This window comes from Petaurus breviceps, unplaced genomic scaffold (genome assembly GCF_028583685.1).
Source record: "Petaurus breviceps papuanus isolate PSGF00001 unplaced genomic scaffold, PetGlider_PUasm1.0 81, whole genome shotgun sequence".
NCBI classification, from domain to species: domain Eukaryota; kingdom Metazoa; phylum Chordata; class Mammalia; order Diprotodontia; family Petauridae; genus Petaurus; species Petaurus breviceps.
In genome coordinates this window covers 6,630,573-6,651,545 of record NW_027186546.1, presented here as the reverse complement: position 1 = coordinate 6,651,545, position 20,973 = coordinate 6,630,573, and the positions used below count along the sequence as shown (strand labels likewise).

The following is a 20,973-nucleotide window of genomic DNA, read 5'->3' as shown; positions in this document are numbered from 1 at the left end:
GGTCAGCTATGCTGATGGTTTAGAAAGATTCTGAATATAAAAGAGCTTTCCAGGTGACCTTGTATATATCACAAATTTACTTTTACATGCCTTGGGTTTTTCATATGAAAAAGTGTGAATAATAATGATTGTTTTAAAGAAATGTTAATGAAGTCAACAATAACTTTAAAAAAAGTTAATGATGACTTCAAGGACTTGGAAAAAAAAAAGGAATGGGGTAAAAGCCAGCCTACAAAGAAAATGCAAAATTTTATTGAAATAAGAAAAAAATTCCACAAGCAAGTGAAGTGTGGACTATTTGGTGTTTCTCCCTATGTCTTACCTTTAAGGTCTTACCTTTAAGCCTGCTGCTACATGTGGCGGGGTATCTACAATCTGCCGGTCATCTGAAGAGCTTCCGCGTTTCAGATCAATCACTGGAGCAAGGACTGTACTTTGTTTTGTCCTCTGGCTCTAAAATCAAAAGACAGATATAGTGAAAAGTGTATTGAAATTCCAAATTCAAGTTCTTACCAATTAAAACAATTAGCTTTTGTTTCTGCAATAGTAATCCTTTTGCACTCCAGAAAAACAATTTCAAAATATTGACAATTTATCAGCAATTCTTGATTTATTAGGATTTTTATTCTTATCACAAAAATAACCAGTAATAATCTACCTGAACACAAAGATTTAGTTTGACCTAATAATTAAAAAACACAACTAGAAGCTTCTAGAGAACATCGCTAAGTTCAAGTTTTAGTTCCATTAGGGATAACGATCACCCTTCTTCTTGCCTTTGATCTTTGTCCTTTATTTTTTTCATCCATGAATAAAATGGAAATTTTATATATCTCTTTGGAAGTTCTCCACACTTTTGCAATCTTTCAAACTCACAAACTGTGGCAATTTTCATTCAATTATGTTCTCAATGTCTTTAAATTATACAAAGAGCCCTAGAAATACGCTGATATTGTGGAAAGAACACTGGAATGGGAATCTAGTCTTGAGGGCAGGATCTAAATGGGGTAAACCACTATATGTCTAAGCCTCAGTTTTCACATCTGTAAAAAAAAAGATTTTCACTAAATACCTCAAAGGACTTTTGTGATAAAAGAACTTTACTAAATTGCAAAATACTAAATAAATGAGAGCTAATCAACAGAAAGATAAATGCATTATTCCAATCCAATACATTAAATATGTTACACATATTTAAATATGACCAAATAACAAATAAAATCTTTTAAAATATGGTAAAAAAAAAACAATGGTATCAAACTCAAATAGGAATTGATCCCAGCAGGCAAAATATTGACTTAGAAAACTACAAATTAACATCATATACGCTGTATTGTTTTATTTATTTTGTTAAACATTTCTCAATTACATTTTCATCTGATTCAGGTGCACGTGAGAGTTTTGTGGCTGCGAGTTTGACACCTCTGGTCAAGAACATCTTGGTTATATGCCACAATGCTTAAAATAGTCACACAGATTTTTTTTGCCACTAAAATGACATGATTTTTATATAGCTAGTTTTAGCTAATAAAATAACTTTATTGATGTAAATAAAACAAACCATATTTCTATAGAAGAACTCAACCTTAGGAGTCCACCAGAAAAGACTAAAAAAAAATTTTCACATTCAACATAGCAGATTTCAACATTAACATTTTTTAATAGTTACAGTGATATATGTCCATCTTCCTCTTCTGAGTATATTACCAAACTTTTCTTTCATCTGTAACTTCTATTGAACTAAGACTGGTTCATTATGCAGGAAATTAAATTTTCATGTAGTATCAAAAATGTTTCAATTACTAAATTTTAGTAAGAAGGTAATCATTTGCAAAGTAAAATGACTCCAAGTAAAATTTACTTTAAAAGTAAAATAACTTCATGAAACTGATCTGAGAGGATACTAGGGGATTCATAGAATCAGAGCTTAAAGTAACATTAGAGTTCACACAATCTAATACCTTACTCAGTGAATAAATTCCCTTTACAAAATCCCTGACAAAAAATCTATCAGAATCTGCTCAAATACTTTCAAAGACACTGGATTAATTGGGCTGTGAAACTGCCCATTCCATTTCTAAATATTTCTGTAACTACTAGGGAATTCCTCCAAATTTTCAGCCCAAATCTGCCTATCTCAAACTTCTACCAATTGTCAAATATTAAGACACTTACTAAACATCTGTAAGTCCTTCAAACACTGCTCATTTAAAAAAAAATTAAATAGAAATTTTAGAGTAAGATTTTTTCTGCTCAAAAAAATTGTAAGACTATAGTTTTGAAAATCAGAACAAATCTGAACTCAACTACCTACCTTATAACTACTGAATTCAACTACATACCTTATAAAGCAGTTAAAAGAAAATCCAAGTAGATTTGGTTAAACAATTTTTTTTTTCCAAAAATGAATTTTTAAGCAGATATATTTGATGCTTAGGTTAAAAACAAAACCATCTCCAGTTGCCATCAAATTACATAAAAATAAGCAACCACCAAACTGGATCTTCTACTTGTTAAAAATTGTTGATGATGATCATATAGTAAAGGAATAAGGAAAGTTAGATCCTGAATATATGGGGAGCATAATGTCAATATAAGATGCAGAGTAATGGAACTACTATCAAATCAGTCAACAAGCATCTATTAAACATCTACTGTCTGACAGGCAATGAATAGGAATGTAAAGTCAAAACTGAAAAAGTTCCTGCTATAAAGGAGCTTATAGTCAAAGGGAAAACAACATGAATATAATATACAAACTGAATTCAGGGTAACCTTGGAGAAGGTACTAGCAGCTGGGAGGATGAAGAAAACCTCATAGAGAAGTGATGAAATGAGTTTTGAAGGAAACAAGGGATCCCAAGAAACAGGGGTAAGAGGGAAAAGTATTCCAGTCACCCTTATATCAGAAATAAAGCAATTTTTTTCTTCTTGGTTCAAAGCAAATAGCTTCTACTTAAGGAATCCTGCTGACAGTGCTAGCTGTCTTTCCATTGCCTCATACCACCACATGTTCCAAAATCATAGTAGGGGCTGGGGAAGTAAATTAGTTCTGGACTTGACTTCAACTACACTTTAGTCCTAGACTCACACCTACAAATACATAAACCACTAAGTCTCCCACCAGCGCAATTACAAAGGAAGAAAATATCTGGCTACAGTCAAACCATCTGTGACCCTGACAGGTAACCAGCCCTATGCTGTAGATGTCTGACTTCTTCCCAGTTATTACCTTTACCTTTGCTTGGGTTAAAGCTGCCTTCTTGACCTGCAGCTGGGACTGCAGCAGTTTGAAATTTTTGGACCAGCCTTCTGTTTTTGAATCACTGGTCTCCACTCCCAGGTCATCATACAAGGACATCTTTTCTTCTTTTTAAAGCTAAAGGACAAGAGGAGGAAATGGAAGTTAAAAGACAGCATATATATATATGAATATTGGGCAGAGAGCAGTTAAGTTTCCAGATTGTTAGATCTTAACAAACTGGCAATCATAGTTCCAATGCTAATATATCTTAGAATCAATAAATATAAGCTTCTGGAACTAAGAGGAACATCAGAGATCTAGCTTACGGACTAGGAAAGAGTGACCCAGTGAGGCCAAGTGATTTGTCCAAGATCACATGGTCTATGAAGTCCAGAGAGGTCAAAGTCCAGGTTATCCCAATACTAGTTCTGTGCTCTTTCTCCTACACCATGCAGTCTCCTCTGTATGTCATTTTTGAAAATCCCTTTAGATTATTCCATGCTTATTGTTCATGGAAAATTTGTGATGAGTGATTCATAAGTGAATTTTTCTTGTTCCAAGGCATACAGGTATAAAGCTAAATTCTGAATTCAACTGTCAAACATCTAAACACTTGTGTCTCAAATTTTATTTTTACTGCAATGTTAAAAATCAAGACAACTCCTCCCTTAGTCTCTGTCACAGAGGCTGTACAATAATGCTTAAACATGAAGCTCAAACAGAAACCCACCAAGCATTAGAACATAAGCTCTTTGAGAGTGGGGACTGATTGATTCATTCTTTGTTTTTTAATCCTCAACATCAAGCACAAAATTAAATGCTTACTAAATGACTGAATTGTAGATGTCAAGGGAGCCCCAACGTTAAAAAAGAAATTGTGTTTCAAAGTTTGTTGGAGTTTAGGACACATTTAAATGTATTATAATGGTGGTTAAAATCCAAGGTTCAACTCACAAATGTGCATAAGGTAGCACTAATACTTGCAGTCAAAGCTCTGTGTCAGGGACCATGTGTTATAGAAGAGAAAAAAAAGAAAATTATCTCTCTTCTTGGATGCAGTCTAACATAAGAAAAATTCTGAAAATAAACTGAAGTTTTGTCTTTTGAATTTTTTCACTTGTCTTTCTCTACATTATTCCCAATCTCTTACTGTTCCTCTCCCTTAGACCTCTTAAAGCCCATGTGATACCTAACATCCACCACTGGGGCATCCTGCTCAGGCCTACTTTGCCCTGGACCCACTCCTCAAATGTTCCACAGTTCTATTTTCTCTCTTTATCTATTTTCTCTCTTCTCTCTTCTTGTTACTCCCCTTCCCCACAAAAACTCTTCCTCTTCCAGTAGTACAGCTGTTTTAGATATAGAATAGTCCTCTAATCTTCCCAAAAGGTCTTTTACATTTTTTTTGAAGCCCACATATTTGTCCAACCTCTACTAAGGGCCTATATAGTTGCCAAAAGCTACACAGCCTTGTAAAGGTCTGACTGATGGAAAGAAGGTTTGATTAGGAATTGGTTAATAATTATTATAGGTGTTCAAAGACCTGCCTAAGTTTGGACAGGCTCCTCAGGCTAGACAACAGGGATTCACTTCTTAGCCATGGCCACAGCAATTCGGGGCAACAATTTACTATAGGTGTTACTAACCCCACGGTTTTCAGAATCCCAGGAGGTCCATGAACTTGGGAGGTGAAAAAATTACATCTTTATTTGCACTAACCTCTTACTGAAATTTAGCATTTTCTTCACTTGTGAACGTTAAGAAGTAAACCACAGTAATATTAGTCATATATGTAACTTTGCTATCAATAGAAATGAGAGAAATTTTCATGTCACATTACAAGTGACAACCAACTGGATGTCAAATCTGACACAGATGTTATCTTGTCAAAGACCATCCTAGATTCTAATGTTCTTATTATTAAAAGGAAAAATTCAACTTTAATTTGCTTATATTTTAAATGTATTGTTTTGTTGCTTAATGTGTTAAAAGCACATATATTACTGTATCATAAATTTGGGTTTTTAATATTCCAAGAACTATTTCAATATAATATTTCCTTAGTAATCCTCTATATTTTAATTTACGCATTTAAAAATGTTATTGTTAAAAGTGGACTATAAGCTTCACCAGACTGCCAAAAAGGCCCAAGAAACAAAAATGGTCAGTAATTCCATGTCTATTAAGACAGAAGTTTGGCAAAGTACCTTTGGTAGAGGGTGTACTCACAAAATGATTGATCTGCCAAACAAAGTGAGATAAATATGGTCAGGTAGTGTGGAAAAGAAGTTTTGATGGGGAGTGGAGAAGAAGGAAGAGGAGGAGAAAGTTATTAGCTTTACATGTGAATATATATCCCTAAAGGAACCTCTTTCTGCTATATATATTTTCTACTTCTCAATACATTCTCTAAAAACCTCTAACGGAAGCATTAGCAAGGTTCCCAAAATTGTAGATTCACGAGAAGCCATTGCCTTTTTTAAGCTTGGGGTTTCTTAGTAGTTTGAGAATTACTATAGTTTATGTTTAGATTAGAGCTCTGTAACAGTGTGCCAATGAAGAAGATATTACAGAATAGTTTTAACATGGGAAAATTCCTGTAGTTTCAACTTTAGGCACAAGCAATGTTTTTAATTCAAAAAATGTAATAAAATAAGTAATGACCGACATTGGTCTTGAATCACTGAACCAATATCAAAGAACTAGCAGATTCTTGTTTGATGTTAATTTCTTGTACCTATCCTAAGCACAAGGCCGATCTCCCTACTCTGCTCTTTTTCTAACCCTAAACACATTTTCCAAAAGCCTCAGGTGATTCTGATTAGCCTTCCTGAACTATTTCTCAAGAAGCAGGTAACATTTTAGTGTTTGTCTCATTTACGTATCGTTCCTTTCATCTTCTGTATATTTTTTAAAAACATGAGTTCATTCATATGAACACATAGGCTAAGGGTAGTTTTTCTCTCCTAAACTATCGTAACCTCTAATTATCACATGTTTACTCTCTCCCAAGTTTCCTGTTGCTTCTATTTCTTCTGGCTGGTCAGAGTCAAGTACAGAAAAACAATTCACTTCATAGCTTTTACCTTCTCAAAGCTGAAATCATCCACAGGATAAGAAACTAATAAATCTTCTAATTTTAGCAGAGACAGACCTATTACCCCTCTTATAACTATATCCTTCCTATTCTGTGATCTGTGTCAGGACTTGCGGTGCAGGGGTATGAAAGCCATCTTTGAGTACTGTAAGCTGTCATGTAGGAGGAGAACGAGACAGAGTTTCAAAGAAGTAAATGGAGGTTTGAAGTGAAAAAATAGTCCCCACCCCAGCAACTGGAATCATCTAAGGGCAGAATGGATAGCCTCAGGAGGTGGTAGGTCACGTATCATCGCAGATCTTCAGGCACAGACTGGATGACCATTTGTTGGGAATAGTATAAAAGCCATTCAGTTATAGGTTGGACTTGGTCATTTCTGGGGTTTCATCCAAGACTGCTTTTGCGAACTCATCATCCATTTTCTCTACTTGACTGAGCATTCTGAAATATATTCTCATAATGATATTTGTTTTTCCTATTCCCAAATGCTTCTTACCATTCTTCACTTAAGTTTAAGGTGTATACACAGCTGTATATGTTCTGGATATGTAATGCTAATCTGTCTAATCTAGTTTTTTAAGCACAGTTCCTGGCACAGAGTAAGAACAATATTAATAAATGCTCACCAATTAAATGATATAGAATAAGGTTTATTTCTTCCTCTCAAGACTCATAATTAAATTAGAATTTCTATCCCACCAAGTCTCAATGAAACTTAGAAGAATCCAATTATTTCCTTGTATTAAAACAATTTTACTTTATCAACTATACTATATAGCAACATGACACATAAATCTCTGAGAATATGAATAACATTTCTATCTCTTTTTTCATGGGGGGGGTGCATGTATTACTGAGTAGTTCTAATGCTACTTTTAGGTCACATTTTTATTATGTTATAAGAAGTGCTCCCCCATATGCCAAATTTAAGAGTTCTAAGTGTACCTTTTTCCTTTTCTCTATTTTTCATTTCCAGCACTCTCTCTGCATCAGACTGGCAAGTCTCCTGGAGAATACATTCTTACCTGTTCTCACAAGATTCGCAAAATAGAGAACCTCGGATTTGTAAGAGATCTCTGAGTTAATCTAGTTCAACCCACAGGCCTATAATCACAAGCGATATAGGGCAAGAACCTTAAGGTATTAAATAACCAAATGATCTTCATCTGACATAATAGAAATAAACATCTTCACACACTTGAGGTTAAAACAAGCAAACCAGTAATTCTTAAAGCCTAGGAGGAAAAGAATAAAAGGAGAACTTTAGAAATCCAGTAGCTCTTTTCCACAACCTTCAGTCCATGAACTATGTACAAAAGTAAATTAACAAGAAGCTTTGCAGTATTTTACCTGTGAGTTCTATTCCACCATTTTACTTAAAGATGGTTCTATGAACAAGTCAGTTTGATCTATCTCAATACTTTTCAAACTCCTGGATTCTTTTTTTTTTAATTCAAAAAAATTTATTTATTTTACTTTTCAACATTTACTTCCATAAGATTTTCAGTTACAAATTTTCTCCTCATTTCTCTCCCCTTCTCCCCCCAAGATAAGGTAAAACTCCTGGCTTCTTTCTGGCTAAACTATAAGCTCCTTGAGATCAGGGACTAGATGCTAGCACCCACACGTGCTTTTGTCTGGCACTTGGTAAATGCTTGTTGAGTTCTGAAATAACTTAAAAAAAAAAAGGATAAGGCAAATACAATTAAATCTTAACTACACACCTCTAACAGCAAGGGGGAAAACCTATAAATGGTCTACTAATAAATAAGAAATCTACATCTCAGTTTGGAAAGTATCCAAAGTCAAATTTTTATCTAAGGACCTTCTGTCATTAAGCAGCTCTTTCTTTCTGTATATACTGTAAAAGGTCCATTTTCTTGAACCTAAAAAATAAAATCTTACAGAGAAAAAATAAAAATAATGTCCATAAAATATACAGCTACATGATACACATGCTATTTCATGTTTAATAATTAATAATTTCTTAAACTGAAGACAGACATTGTATAGTAACAGCAATATTATTTTAAGAACTAAGCAAATACATTATTCTGTCTATTATAAATACCCAAACTAACTATAAAGAGATCATAAAGAGAAAGATGATATCTGCATCTAGAGAAAGAACTGATAAATAGAAGTAGGTACAGAATTTTACACACACACACACACACACACCCCTCTATTCGTGTCTAATGGTAGCCATCTTGGGGGGGAAGGGGAAAAAAAGAAATTTATGTAATTTTCCTATATATTTGAAAATTGTGCATAGTAGATTTGTAGCTTTATGTACAATCATCTTTTTATTTTACTATATTATTATGGAAATGTTTTATTTCATAGATTAAAAATAAAATAAACTGAAAACAGAAATTTCTTGCACCTCCTGGCATCCCTGCATTTGTTGCATTTAAAAACAAAAAAATTTTAAACCCACTGCTTTAATGCTTTCAGTTTACTTAAACTCAGTGACAGCACTACTACCAAAATAACAGGATAAGATAGCTAGCACATTGAAAAAAGATTTTTTTTTAAAAGCAACTCAGCAAACCAAACAGCAAAGAGACTGTATCTGATAATAAAATAATCCACACTCACAGTCTACTTCCTCTAAAATGACATAAGGGAAGTACATTTTCTTAACTCTTCTACAAGACCAACGTTGGTCATTATAATCACACAGGATTCATTTTAATTGTTCTTTCCTTTCCACTGTAGTACTTGTGCATACTGTTTTCCTGGTTCTACTTAATTTTCTCAATTTATGTCTTCCTGAGTTTCTCTGAATAACTGACATTTGTTAATAATAATAGCTAGCATTTACATAGTATTTTAATATTTATAAGCACTTTATATGTGGTTATCCCTTGGTCTTCACAACAGCCCTGCAAGGTAGGTACTACCTTATTCCCATTTTACATATGAGAAAACTGAAGCCAAAAGAGGTTAGGTGACTTGGCCAGGGTCACACAGCTAGTAAACATCTGAGATGGGATTTGACCAAAGGTCTTTCAGAATCCAAATCCAGCACTCTATGAACCAGGACACCTAACGGCTTATGTTAACAAGTGTTACACAATAGTGATATTACATTACATTAACGTACATCAATCTATTTATCTATTTTCAACTGACAGGCACCTAATTACAATCCTTTGCTACCACAAAAAGCAATGTTAGGAACATTTATTCTCTATGAGACCTTCTGTTTTTTATTTCCTTGGGGCCTAGTAGTGCTATCTGCAGGTAAAAAGGTGTGGATATCTTGCCACTATTTTTAAAGCCATAAATCCAAAGAGGTCTCCAGAATGACTGACCCAATTAGTGGCATCACTAAGAGTATTTTAGTGTGCCTGTCTTTGGTGAGTGCCAACTGTTAGGAAATCATACATATCTGTGCAGCTCCCACGCTCTACAGCTCATTCATCACACCTCCTCCCTTACCCCAAGTCTTCTATTCTCCAGGCTTAACATTCCTACTTCCTTCAACTAATCCTCACATGGCACTCCACTGGAGACTGTCTTTTAGGTTGATGCTTAGTCTTCCTGAGACTTGGGCACAAGGTCCCAAATCCATCCCATTGAACTATCATTCCTGAGATTTTTTTCACGTACTTCGATGAATGTAGGCATACTACATGGCATTTCCCTTACCTACCAACCCAAAAACTGTTTTAAAAAAATTAGTCTCATCTGACATGTTCTTGAAGAAACCACACTGACTTTCTGAGATTACTTCTCCCTTATTGAGAAATCCACCCTCCTTAACATGTTCTAGAATTGTGTCAGGAATCAAATTCAAGCCACTGGCTGAGACCTTGCAGAGTCCATTCCCTCCCCCCTTTTGACAATCAGAATGCCCTACAGGCATCTCAAAAACCACCATGTCCAAACTCATTTTTCCCTCCCACACTCAACCCTTTCCCAAAGACACAACCACCTCTCCGGTCATCTGAGTTCAAAACCTTGGCATCATCGTCCCCTCTCCTTTCTCATTCACCTCATACATCTGGTCAGTTATCCACTTTGTCTTTTCTACTACTAAAACATTTCCCCCCTTTTCTACACTCACACAGAAATCGCCCAGTTTAGGCCCTCATCACCTGTTGGCTGAATTATTCTAACAGCCTCCTAACTACAGTTTCCCTGCCTCAAGACACTCCTGACTCCAAACCATCCTTTACTCTGCTCATCAAATGAGGTATATGTAAATCAACTTGGCACAGTGCCTGGCACATGGCAAGGCACCTAATAAATGTATGTTCCCTTCTCTCCTTCAAGCCTAGGTCCAGCAACGTCACTACCTTGGTTCCTACTTACTGGCTGCTAAATGAAACTAGAGAAAATTACCAAACTGTGCTGAGTCTACTACAAATTAACTACATAATCTCAACTGGAATCCCACGGAAACAAGGGCAACCCTTTTATATCCCAATCACAGAAGCAGCTTTTCCAAACTTTTTCATCATTCTGAAGGCCCCCCAGCATTGCTTTGAACCTTCTTCCTTTCTTAGTCCAGGGGCAAGGTTCTCAGTCTAGGAGTCACCTCTCCCCATAGCCAATCTGTTGCCAAATCCTGCCATCTATACCTATGCAGCACCTCTGGAACAGGCCTCCTCTGCTCCTACACTGACACCCCTCTCACACCTGGACTCCTGCAATAGCCGGCTGGCAAGGTTCCCTGACTCAAAGTCTTTCTCCACATTCCAGTCTAGCCTCTACTCAGCTATCAAACTGATCTTCCATAAGCCTGGCTATGTCAACTCCCTCTTCACTGAAATCCAGTGGCTCCCTATTACTCCCAGGATAAAATAAAAAAGCCTCTGTTTGGCTTTTAAAGCCCTCTGTAATTTGGTCCCTTCCTGCCTTTCCTGTCCTCCTGTAATTTACCTGCCATCTCCCTCCCTGCCCTCACCCCCCCAAAGTTAACCCACAGCGAAGTGACACTAGCTTCTTCCTTGTTGTTCCTCAAACAAGACCCTCCATGTTTCTGTATTCCTAAATCATAGTACTGTCCCTGGCACACACAAGACATTTAATAAATGCCTGTTGTGGGGGCGGCTAGGTGGCACAGTGAATAGAGCACCGGCCCTGGAGTCAGGAGAACCTGAGTCCAAATCCGGTCTCAGACACTTACCACAAAAACTAGCCGTGTGACCCTGGGCAAGTCACTTAACCCCAATTGCCCTCCAAAAAAACCCCAACACTGAATGAATGAATGCCTCTTGATTAACTTCTTAAATCCTGCAGAACGGTCTGTCCTCCTGGAAGTTTAAGACATCAGTGTAGAGTGGCCGCTAAGCAAGAGTATCAATCCATTCTTACAGTACTCTAAGACGTAATTATTTGGTAATTCAAAATCATCAAGGTGAGCTAATTGTTGTGTAACTTCTTCCCTATTTATCTTTGATCATCTCCCTATTGGTCATTTTTGTTGCTTTCCTTTCTGATCCAAACATCATTTTCCTTAGTAGAGAAAACAAAACAAAACAAAACAAAACAAAAAAGAGCCGGCAGCTCTCCTTTCCGTGGGTGGCTATCACTTCATTTACCCTGAGCACCAGGTACTTTTTTGATCCTCTCCCCTTTTGCTGCTGCTGTTCTTACCTTTCTTTGCCTATCTTCTCTCATCCTGAGCTTCAGCACACCTGACACTTTTTAAAGGCCCACCTCTGACTTCGGTATCTTTCTGCTACCAGCCCATGTAGATATCTTCCACGTGTCTTAGTTCTCTGCAGATACATACATGCCGGTCTCTTTGGGTAATTCCCTCCCTTCCTTCTCACCACAAGTATTTTTTTGAGTTTTCACAATTCATTCTTTCTTGCTTCTGATAGCTTCTAGGCAGACTTTTCTGGTAAAATTTTAGTCTACGGGATCCTACCCTTCCTTTCTCAGAAAACTTTGAAATCAACTCTCCCCAAAACAAGTGTAGGTGCTGAACTATGCCCAGCTTTCCTCACCTAATCTATCATAAATACGAAAATGGAGTTGTCACTTTGTCCGAGACTCCCATCAGTCACCCCAGCAACCAATTCTTTTCACTAGTGCCTTCACTTTTTGAACAATGCAATAGTCACTTTCGTCCCCCACCAATTCTGTAACATGCCTCTTCAGCAGGCTAGTGATCTGTGCCTGAAAAGAAGGGTCTCTGAAAGGGAAAAGGGGGAGAAAGAGGAGGAAGAGGAAGGCAGAGTGAGAAAGGTAAAGAAAGGACAGAGGAAGAGGGTCAGGAAGGGGAGCAGGGAGTTCAGAGACGGGACAGGGGCAGCAGAAGAGGGTGAGGGGGGTAGGGGCCTCTACCCTCTGAAGGGTATAAAGGGGGAGTAGCAAGAAGTGGGTTTGGGGGAAATAGCAGAAAAGGGATCAGAGAAAAAGAGGAAAGGGTAGCAGGGAAGGGGCTGGGAGGGGGATAAAGGAAGGGGAGAAGGGGGGTGAGGGGAGGGTGGCAGGCAGGGGGCCACAGGAAGGCTGTAGGAAGGAGTGGGGGCCGGATAAAGACGGAGCGGGGTAATGGGAGGGTAGTAAGAAGGGGGTGGGTAAGAGACGGGGAGAAGCAAAGAGGGGATGAGGGGAAGTAACAAGCAGGGGTAACAGGAGAGTAGTAATAAGAGGGCTGAGGGAGGGGATTACAGGAAAAAGCCTAAAAGCACAGTACTCCTTGCTCTTAGAAGAATGGAAAGGGGGGCCAAGGAGGGATCAGGAAGGAGAAGCGGGTGAGGTTGTGAAAGCGGGGCGGGATGAGAGGGTCGCGGAGAAGGGGCCAAGAGCTGAGCGCTCCTTATTCTTAGAAGAGAGGGAAGGAAAGGAAGGAGAGCAGAGAGACGGGAGGGGCCAGCAAAGACCTCGAAGGAGACCCAAGCGTCCGAAGACAGGTGTCTGGAGCCTGGGAGGTCTCGGCCCGAAGCCCCCGGCCAGTCTCCCTCGGCCCTCCGCAGCGCGGCCTAGAGCCGGCCCGAGCCTGGGGCAGGGGGCCGGGGGCCGGGGGCCGGGGGCGGGGGGCCGGCGTTCTCGCTCGGGCCAGGCCTGCGTGGGCCTCGGGGAAGAGGGGCGGGGGTCGGTTGGGGAGGCCGTGCGCAGGGCTGGAGGGGGTTACTCACCCGGGGTGGCCGGCTGACTTTCCCCATGGGCCGGGGCAGCAGCGGCGGCGGAGCTGGAGACGGCCCGGGCTGCGGAGCCGAAGTGCGCAAGCTCTGCACCTCCACCAACCGCGTAGGGGGTAGAGCGGTCCCGGAAGCGAGGCGGGACAAGGATTTTTAACGCACACAGCGTAAGCGTCAGGAGACGCTAAAGCCGCGGTCCGTACGAATCTCTGCGCCAAGCGCGTAGGGGAGCCCCGGCTCGCGGTCGGCTGCAGAGAGAGAGGGACTAGGGCAGGCGGGAGGAGCAGGCGTCTGGTTGTCTGGCGACATCTATCGGTCGGAGGCCAGGAGCACTTCTCACTCCCTCCTCTCCTTCCCTCTCTCCCGTTCCAACCTAGGACTGGGTTCTGAGCTTTGGGAAGGGACCCTCTGGCGATCTCTGTCCCCAGCTGCGCCCGGCACGTGTTCAGCAAGCCCTTACGATCCCAGACATAAAACTGGACGGCACCTGACCTCCTTCCTACTACCCTCCCTCTGGCCTCTTTCCTTCTCTCTGATGACTTTAGAAGTCACCTCATCCAACACCCCTATTTCCCAGATGAGGAAACTGAGTCCATGACTTGCATAGGGTCACACAGGTAGTAAGTGTGTGAGGCAGGATTTGAACCTAGGTCTTTATGACTCATTTGAGGAGGATGGTGCTGAAGGAAACAGAATGCATTTTCAACTTGTAAGGACGAGCAAAAACCCCATTGCCATTCACTGGTCACGCCCTCACCTTTCCTATTTATATAAGCAATGGCTTTCCTTGAGACCAGTTTTTGGCTGCCTTCTTTTCTTAAGGTGACTTGTCATCCACAGTAAGATCAGTCCACATTTCAACCAGTTTTTTTTTTTTTTTTTTTTGCAGATCTGCAGCAGGAGGGAGGAGCTATGAGACAGAATCAACCTCCAGGCAGCAGGGGGCGCTGTGGGACGCAGTGAAGGAAAGGAGACAGTCTAGCTCCTTCAGTGGGGGCGGAGCCTCAGCTCCCCCAGCCTCCATCTCCTCCCTAAGGGGCGGGGCTTCCACGACCTGTTTTCCTTCTCCTGGATACCCTCGCCTTTCTCTCTTGTCCCCTGTAGTTTTCCTTCATGATTTTTTGAAGTGGAGCCCTGGGAAACCAGGCTTTGGTAAAGCCCAATGGGGTTCAAATGGAGCTACTTGACCACGCCTTAATCCCAAATCCCTCTGGCTCTCACTGATTGGTCAATAACAGGTCCACGCCCACGCCTCTCTTGGTCCTCCTTTGGGCTCTGATGGATCGATGGATCGCAGCAATGGTTCTCGTTTTGTTCAGAATCTCCTCAGGTCTCCCCTCCCTGACTGATTCTTTCGAGAAGGCAATCTAGGCCATCTTTGGCCTCAATTCTTACCTAGCCTTTCATTACTGATCGGGCATTGCCTCAGATAAACACATGTAGGAAAGACCTAAAAAGGCCAAGGATTCCCTTTGCATCAGGGCCATCTCCAGCCTTCTGCACCTGTGTCCTGCTGCTGGGCTACAATGTCCCTGAGGAGACAGTGAGGCTGACTTTGCCCAGCCCTGCCTCACTTAAATCCCAGTTCACTTGCAAGTGAAGACATCACCCTTCTGATATCATCTGTCCTCTTCCAGAACACAGGACGAACAACAACAGTTTCTCCTGTTCAACTCACGCCTTTCACCATTAATAATAGCTTGAGTTGGCTTAAAAGTTTGCTGCTTTTCTCACAGAATTCTTGTGAGACAGGTAGTATAAATATTATAGTCTCTGTTTCATAGGTGAGGAACCCAAGCCCAAAGAGGAGACTAGTAAATGTTCCCCGAGTTCTACGTTTTATAGGTGATATAGACTCTAGAAAATATAGATAGGTGACCAATCTGAGAGAAGGCACTAGCTGCTGGGAAGACTGGTGAGAGCCTTCTGGAATAGATGGGATTTAAAAGTCTTGGAAGAGGCTAGGAAAGCTAAGAATCTTAAGCAAAGGGGGAAAGTGTTTCAGGCTAGTGGAAAGTCATTAGGAGATGGAGACTCCTGTTCCAGGAACAAGTAGGCCAGAAGAGTGGATGGAGGGGAATAAAATTTAAAAGGAAGAGGTCAGCTTAGGAAAAAGCTTTAATTGCTAGATGAGAGGACTTTGTATTTGATACAGGAGGCAATAGAGATCCACTGGAATTTTTCATTTATTTATTTAATTTTTGGAGGAGGGGAGACAGGGGAATTGTGGTTAAGTGACTTGCCCAAGGTCACACATTTAGTAAGTGTTAAGTGTCTGAGGCTGGATTTGAACTCAGGTCCTCCTGGCTCCAGGGCTGTTGCTCTATTCACTGAGCCACCTAGCGTCCCCAGTGGAATTTTTTGAGTAGGAGGGTGATCAGACCTCTACTTTAGAAAAATCATCTTGGCAACTTGGAAGATGGATTGAAGGGATTACAAATTTGAGGCAGGGACCTCAGTTAGAAAACATCCAGTTAAGAGATGTTCAAAAGACAGATGGTGTCTGTTCAAAAGACACCCAGTGTCCAGTCCTAGTTTCTCTCAGGAGGAGGAAAAGGGGAACTCTTGGCAAATGGTCTCAAATTTTTCAGTGACAGGGAAAGATAGGATAGTCAGAAGGTTTGGAACAGCTGCTTTAACAATGAGATAGTAACTTGATTAAAGAGTAAAAGATTGCTTTGCTGTATTGAAAAGGAGCTATTAGCCCCAAAGTTCAGTCCCTAGGCATACAGTCTGTTGGGGCAAAACAGAAAAGGATTCCCCTGCTCCCTAGCTCCCTGCCTCCCTCAACTTAACCTGTGCCCATATTTGTTTTTCCAAAGAATCTAAGTAGAATAACGACTGGAACTTTTGTTTTTGTTCTTACTAAATTTCTGCAGTTCAACATACTTGTATTAGGTAATGGGGATACATTGACAAAAAGAAATAGGTTGTGCCTTTCAACAGCTTACAGGGGTTGGAGCAAGAAAGGGTATATACTACAGATAAGTGAAAATACAAATATATACAAAAAGCCCAACGTGACTTCAAGATGGAGGAAATACTAACAACTAGGAAAATAAGGAAAGGCCTCCCCTTGTAAGAAGTGACTTTTGAGCTGAGTCTGAAGGAAGATGAGAGGCAGACTTGAGGGAGAGTATTACAGTATGGGGTGGGGGAGAGTCTTTACAAAGGCACAGAAGCAGCAGCTGGAACATCCTATTACAGAGAATCTGTGAAGGGGAATATATGGAATCAGCCTGAAAGACAGATTTGAGCCAGATATTGAAGGGCCTTACCTGCAGAACAAAGGTGTTTGTTTTTTATCCTCCTAGGGGCAGTAGGGAGCTCCTTCAGCTTCTTCAGCCTATCAGTGACTTGCGTAGGTCTGTGCTTTAAGAATATCAATTTGGCCTCTAAGTGGAGGATGGATTGGAGAAGTGAGAGACTGAAGGGCAAGAAACCAATTAAGAAGCTATTTATTGTCAAATGGCCAGAAGTAATGAGGCTTGAACTTGGACAGTTGTTATATGAATAGAGACCAACAGAATGGAGAGCTATGTACCAACAGGAAATTACACCTTCAGGAAACTTACCTGAAAACTAGGTTTATTACAAAAGCAATGAGCATGCATGGGGAAATGGAAGCTGGAGCAGAATTCTTGCAGAAGTTTATTTTTATAATAGCAGGATAAAGGGAGGAGGGGATGCCAGAAAGGAGTGTGACACCAGAGGGGTAATCGTGCAGCAAAGGTGGGGGGAAAAAAGACAAGACCACACCCCACAGGGAGGAGCAAGGCCAAGGCAAAAGCCACTTTCTTTTCCCTTGGGAACAGCTAGACTATGAAGATAGGAGCGTCTGCTTATCTGCAAAGGACCCCAGATGCATGTGTTGTTGTAGCCTGCCACAGACTGGCTCACCCCTGTCTTGCCTCCCGATGACACACAGGGAGTCCAGCTTGGGGGTGAAACAACAAATTATGTCAGCTTCATTCTTGACACAATCAAGGCTTCCTGCATGCTCTGGGTATTTCAGGAAAATATGGCAACTCAAAAAGACAAGTTCAGGAGACCCCTTAACAGCCCTTAACACATGGTAGAGGCAGACTCAGTAAGACCTTTTAGAAATGGGGAAGGAGAGAGAGGGAGAGCAGTTGTGAACTTGGGTGACTGGAAGGATACTCCTCTTCCTTCCAGTGACACTGACCTCCTTGGTGTCCTTCGAACAACTCACTGCATCTCTGGACTCTGGGCATCTTCACTGACAATCCCCCATGCCTGGAATTCTCTCCTTTCTCATCTCTACCTGCTGGTTTCTTCAGCTTCCTTCAAGTACTTGCTAAAATCCCACTTTCTATAAGAAAACTTTCCAGATTCCCCTTAATGCAAGTGTCTTTCATTATCTTCCATAATCTGTTAACATCATTCGATCTTGTTCGTGTCTTGTGTGTACACGCCTGTTTGCAGGTGGTCTTCTCCATTATACCGCGTAAGTAAGTACCCGAGAAGCAGGAATTTCTTGTGCTTTTTTTGAATCCCTAATGCTTAGGAAAGCACCTGGCACATAGTAGGTGCTTCATAAATATTTACTGACCCACTGCTGTAGTGCCCTTAGTAAAAATTAGGAGAGGCGTTGGTTGGGGAAAGGCTAATTATTTCTGTTTTGGACACGTTGAGTTTGGGAGGACTATGAGATATACACACACAGAGATGTCTAGCAGGCATTTGGTAATTCCAACCTAGGGGTCAGAAGAGATGAGGGCTATGTGTGTAGATTTGGGAATCATCTGCATAGAGAAAGGATAGGGAAATCCGGGTAGCTAATTACATCATCAAGAGTCTGGCTCTCAACACATTTATTAATGTCAGGCACTGAGAATATAAAGAAAGGCCAAAAAAAACAAAAAGGTCCTTGCCCTCCAGGAGTGTGCATTCTGATTCTCAAAAGACAGATGGTAGAGAAAAGAAGGCCTAAGACGGAGACTTTGCCCATAGAGTGGGTGGCTTGGATGACATTCCTTCAGAAACTTAAAAGGATCATCCAGACAGATAAAAAGAGAACCAGGAGAGAGCATCGTTATTAAAAGTCAGGGAAGAGGGGCGGCTAGGTGGCACAGTGAGTAAAGCGCTGGCCCCGGAGGCAGGAGGACCCGAGTTCGGTTCTGGCCTCAGACACCTAACACCCACACACACAAAAAACTAGCCACGTAACCTTGGGCAAATCACTTAACACCAATTGCCCTCCAAAAAAAAGGCCAAAAATAAAATTAAAAAAATAAAGCCCAGGGAAGATAAGAGTATTTCAGAGGGATATTTATTTATAGTTACCATTTTAATATCAAATAATTAATAAAATTAATATCAAATTAATTATAATAATGCTTAATCTTATTTTATATTAAATACCAAAATAATATAAATAATATCAACATAATTAATATAACAAAATAAATAAGCATACATATATTAAAATAAATGTTATATAAATATTTTGTATATTTTGAGAGAGAGAGGAAGAAAAAAAGAGAGATCAAAAAGGATAAGGAGTGATAAGAGATTTTTGTGGGTAGGAGATCATCGATGACCTTGGAGAGAGTAGCTTCAATCTGGTGCTGAGGTCAGAAGTCCAATTGCAGTGGGTTAAGAAGTGAGCTGGGGGAGCAGCCAGGTGGCACAGTGAGTAAGGGCGCCGGCCCTGGAGTCAGGAGACCTGGGATTGGTTCGGGCCTCAGATACTTCACACACACACACACACACACACACACACACACACACAAACTGGCTGTGTAACCTTGAGCAAGTTACTTAACCCCAATTGCTTAAAACAAAACAACAAAAACTGAATGTAATCCTTGTTGGGGCGGCTAGGTGGCACAGTGAATAGAGCACCGGCCCAGGAGTCAGGAGGACCTGAGTTCAAATCTAGCCTCAGACACTTAACACAAAAACTAGCTGTGTGACCTTAGGCAAGTCACTTAACCCCAATTGCACTCCAAAAAGCAAAAAATAAAGCTAAAAGGAGTCACTTAACTTTATAAAAAAAAAAAAAAGTGAGTTGGAAGTGAGAAAGAGGAGTCAACAACTGCAGACAACTTTTCCAAGGAATTTGTCTATAAAAGGGAGAAAAGCTGGGGACCATAACACAAGGAGATGCTAGGGTCAAGTGAGTTCTTTTAAGTCAAAAATCTCTTGATACTTCTTCCAGTGACATATTCTACTTCTCTTGATACGGTGACCAGAACTAGCCTTATCAGGAGACAAAGGTATTGGTTGCTGCTACCTACCTGGTAAAATTTGAAAGGTATAGGTTTGGGGGTGATGATCACCCTATTCCCTCTATTCTACCACATTCCATGTAATTCCACTATTAGAAATTTCAGGTAATGGCATCTGCTGTTAATATGCAGATACACTTGATTAATGATATACTAAATTTTTTTCAGTCATCCAACACCTTAGCATGAATTGTTTCTATTGTCTTTCCAAATGAGAGTCAGAGATCAGCAGATTTGGAGTGAGTGGGGCAGAGGGGAGAGATCAGGAGTGGAAAGAGAGGTCCAAACTTGTAGTATTGACTGGTGAGGCTACCTAGAGGAGATAGAAGGGAGATAGGAGATACTAGAAGGGATGGGAGATTTTGGGGGGAGTTGGGGGGAGAAGAGAGAAGAAAATCATGAATGCAACAGTGAAGTATAGAAAGGGGAAGTGATAGGTCTCTGAAAACAAACTACCTATTTCCCATTTTTTTCCAACTTGAAAAAAGTCCCTGGCTCTCTCTTTTCTTCTTGAAGAGCACTTAAATAGATGATAGGGCCAGAGTCCCTCCCTTTTTAAAGGCCCAATGAGTCATCTGTTCATTCCGCTCAGTGGTCAATAATGAGAAGCTTCTTAATCTCAAAGTGAAAGACCTTAAACTCTGAGTCACACATGGCCAGAAGGAGTAGGCCTCATCATTCCCAAAGTACCAGACCTCCTTAGCACTGGGTCATGCATATGTAGTTGGCTAGAAGCAGGGAGGGATGCTCTATGCATGCACTATTCAACTTCCTTGTTACACTACAATTTGATCTTTTACTCACTCATTATTTAGGATATTGTTTTGTAATTTCCTCAGTAGAGAATTAAGGTATGACCAGTAGTACAGAACCAAATGTTTTAGGTTTACACAGTCCAGGTTCCATTTGGGGGTAGCTTCTCCCTAATATATATTCTCTTTGACTAATGCCTCCAGATAGCTTTTCTTTGGCTATATCAGAATTAGCTAGTGGTTAAGTTTGTACAGGAAAGATAAAGGACCTTCAGTTCCTTTGCAAGCACTCAGACCAACAATACATCAAATATAGGACAGGTTTTATTTGACTGGACAGGAAACAGCAAAAGCACAGAATACTTACACCCAAGTCCAGAAACAGATGAACAGTTAAACAGTGCAAAACAACCCTCCTCCCCTCTCCATTTTCTATAAGGACTGACCCACATTTGAAGAAATCCCAAACAGGTAAAACACATGGGATTGCCAAAGTTGACTTCTCTTACTTGGTTAGCCC

The 20,973-nt window shown here is 40.4% G+C and overlaps 1 protein-coding gene across 2 annotated transcripts in view; it reads right to left on the bottom strand.

Moving 5' to 3' along the window:
• LOC138176130 (splicing factor 45) overlaps window positions 1-20,973 on the bottom strand; it is a 61,114-nt gene that overhangs the window by 26,313 nt on the left and 13,828 nt on the right. Inside the window, exons 2-4 of one of the 2 annotated variants that reach the window (XM_069106891.1) lie at window positions 13,445-13,515; window positions 3,233-3,379; window positions 337-453 (exon numbers count right to left, since the gene is read on the bottom strand). In XM_069106891.1, the coding sequence (XP_068962992.1) occupies window positions 337-453; window positions 3,233-3,361 (246 nt within the window). In that variant the 5' untranslated portion in view covers window positions 3,362-3,379; window positions 13,445-13,515. Of the gene's footprint in view, window positions 1-336; window positions 454-3,232; window positions 3,380-13,444; window positions 13,593-20,973 lie in introns of those variants that run through there. The other variant, XM_069106893.1, reaches the window with a different exon arrangement.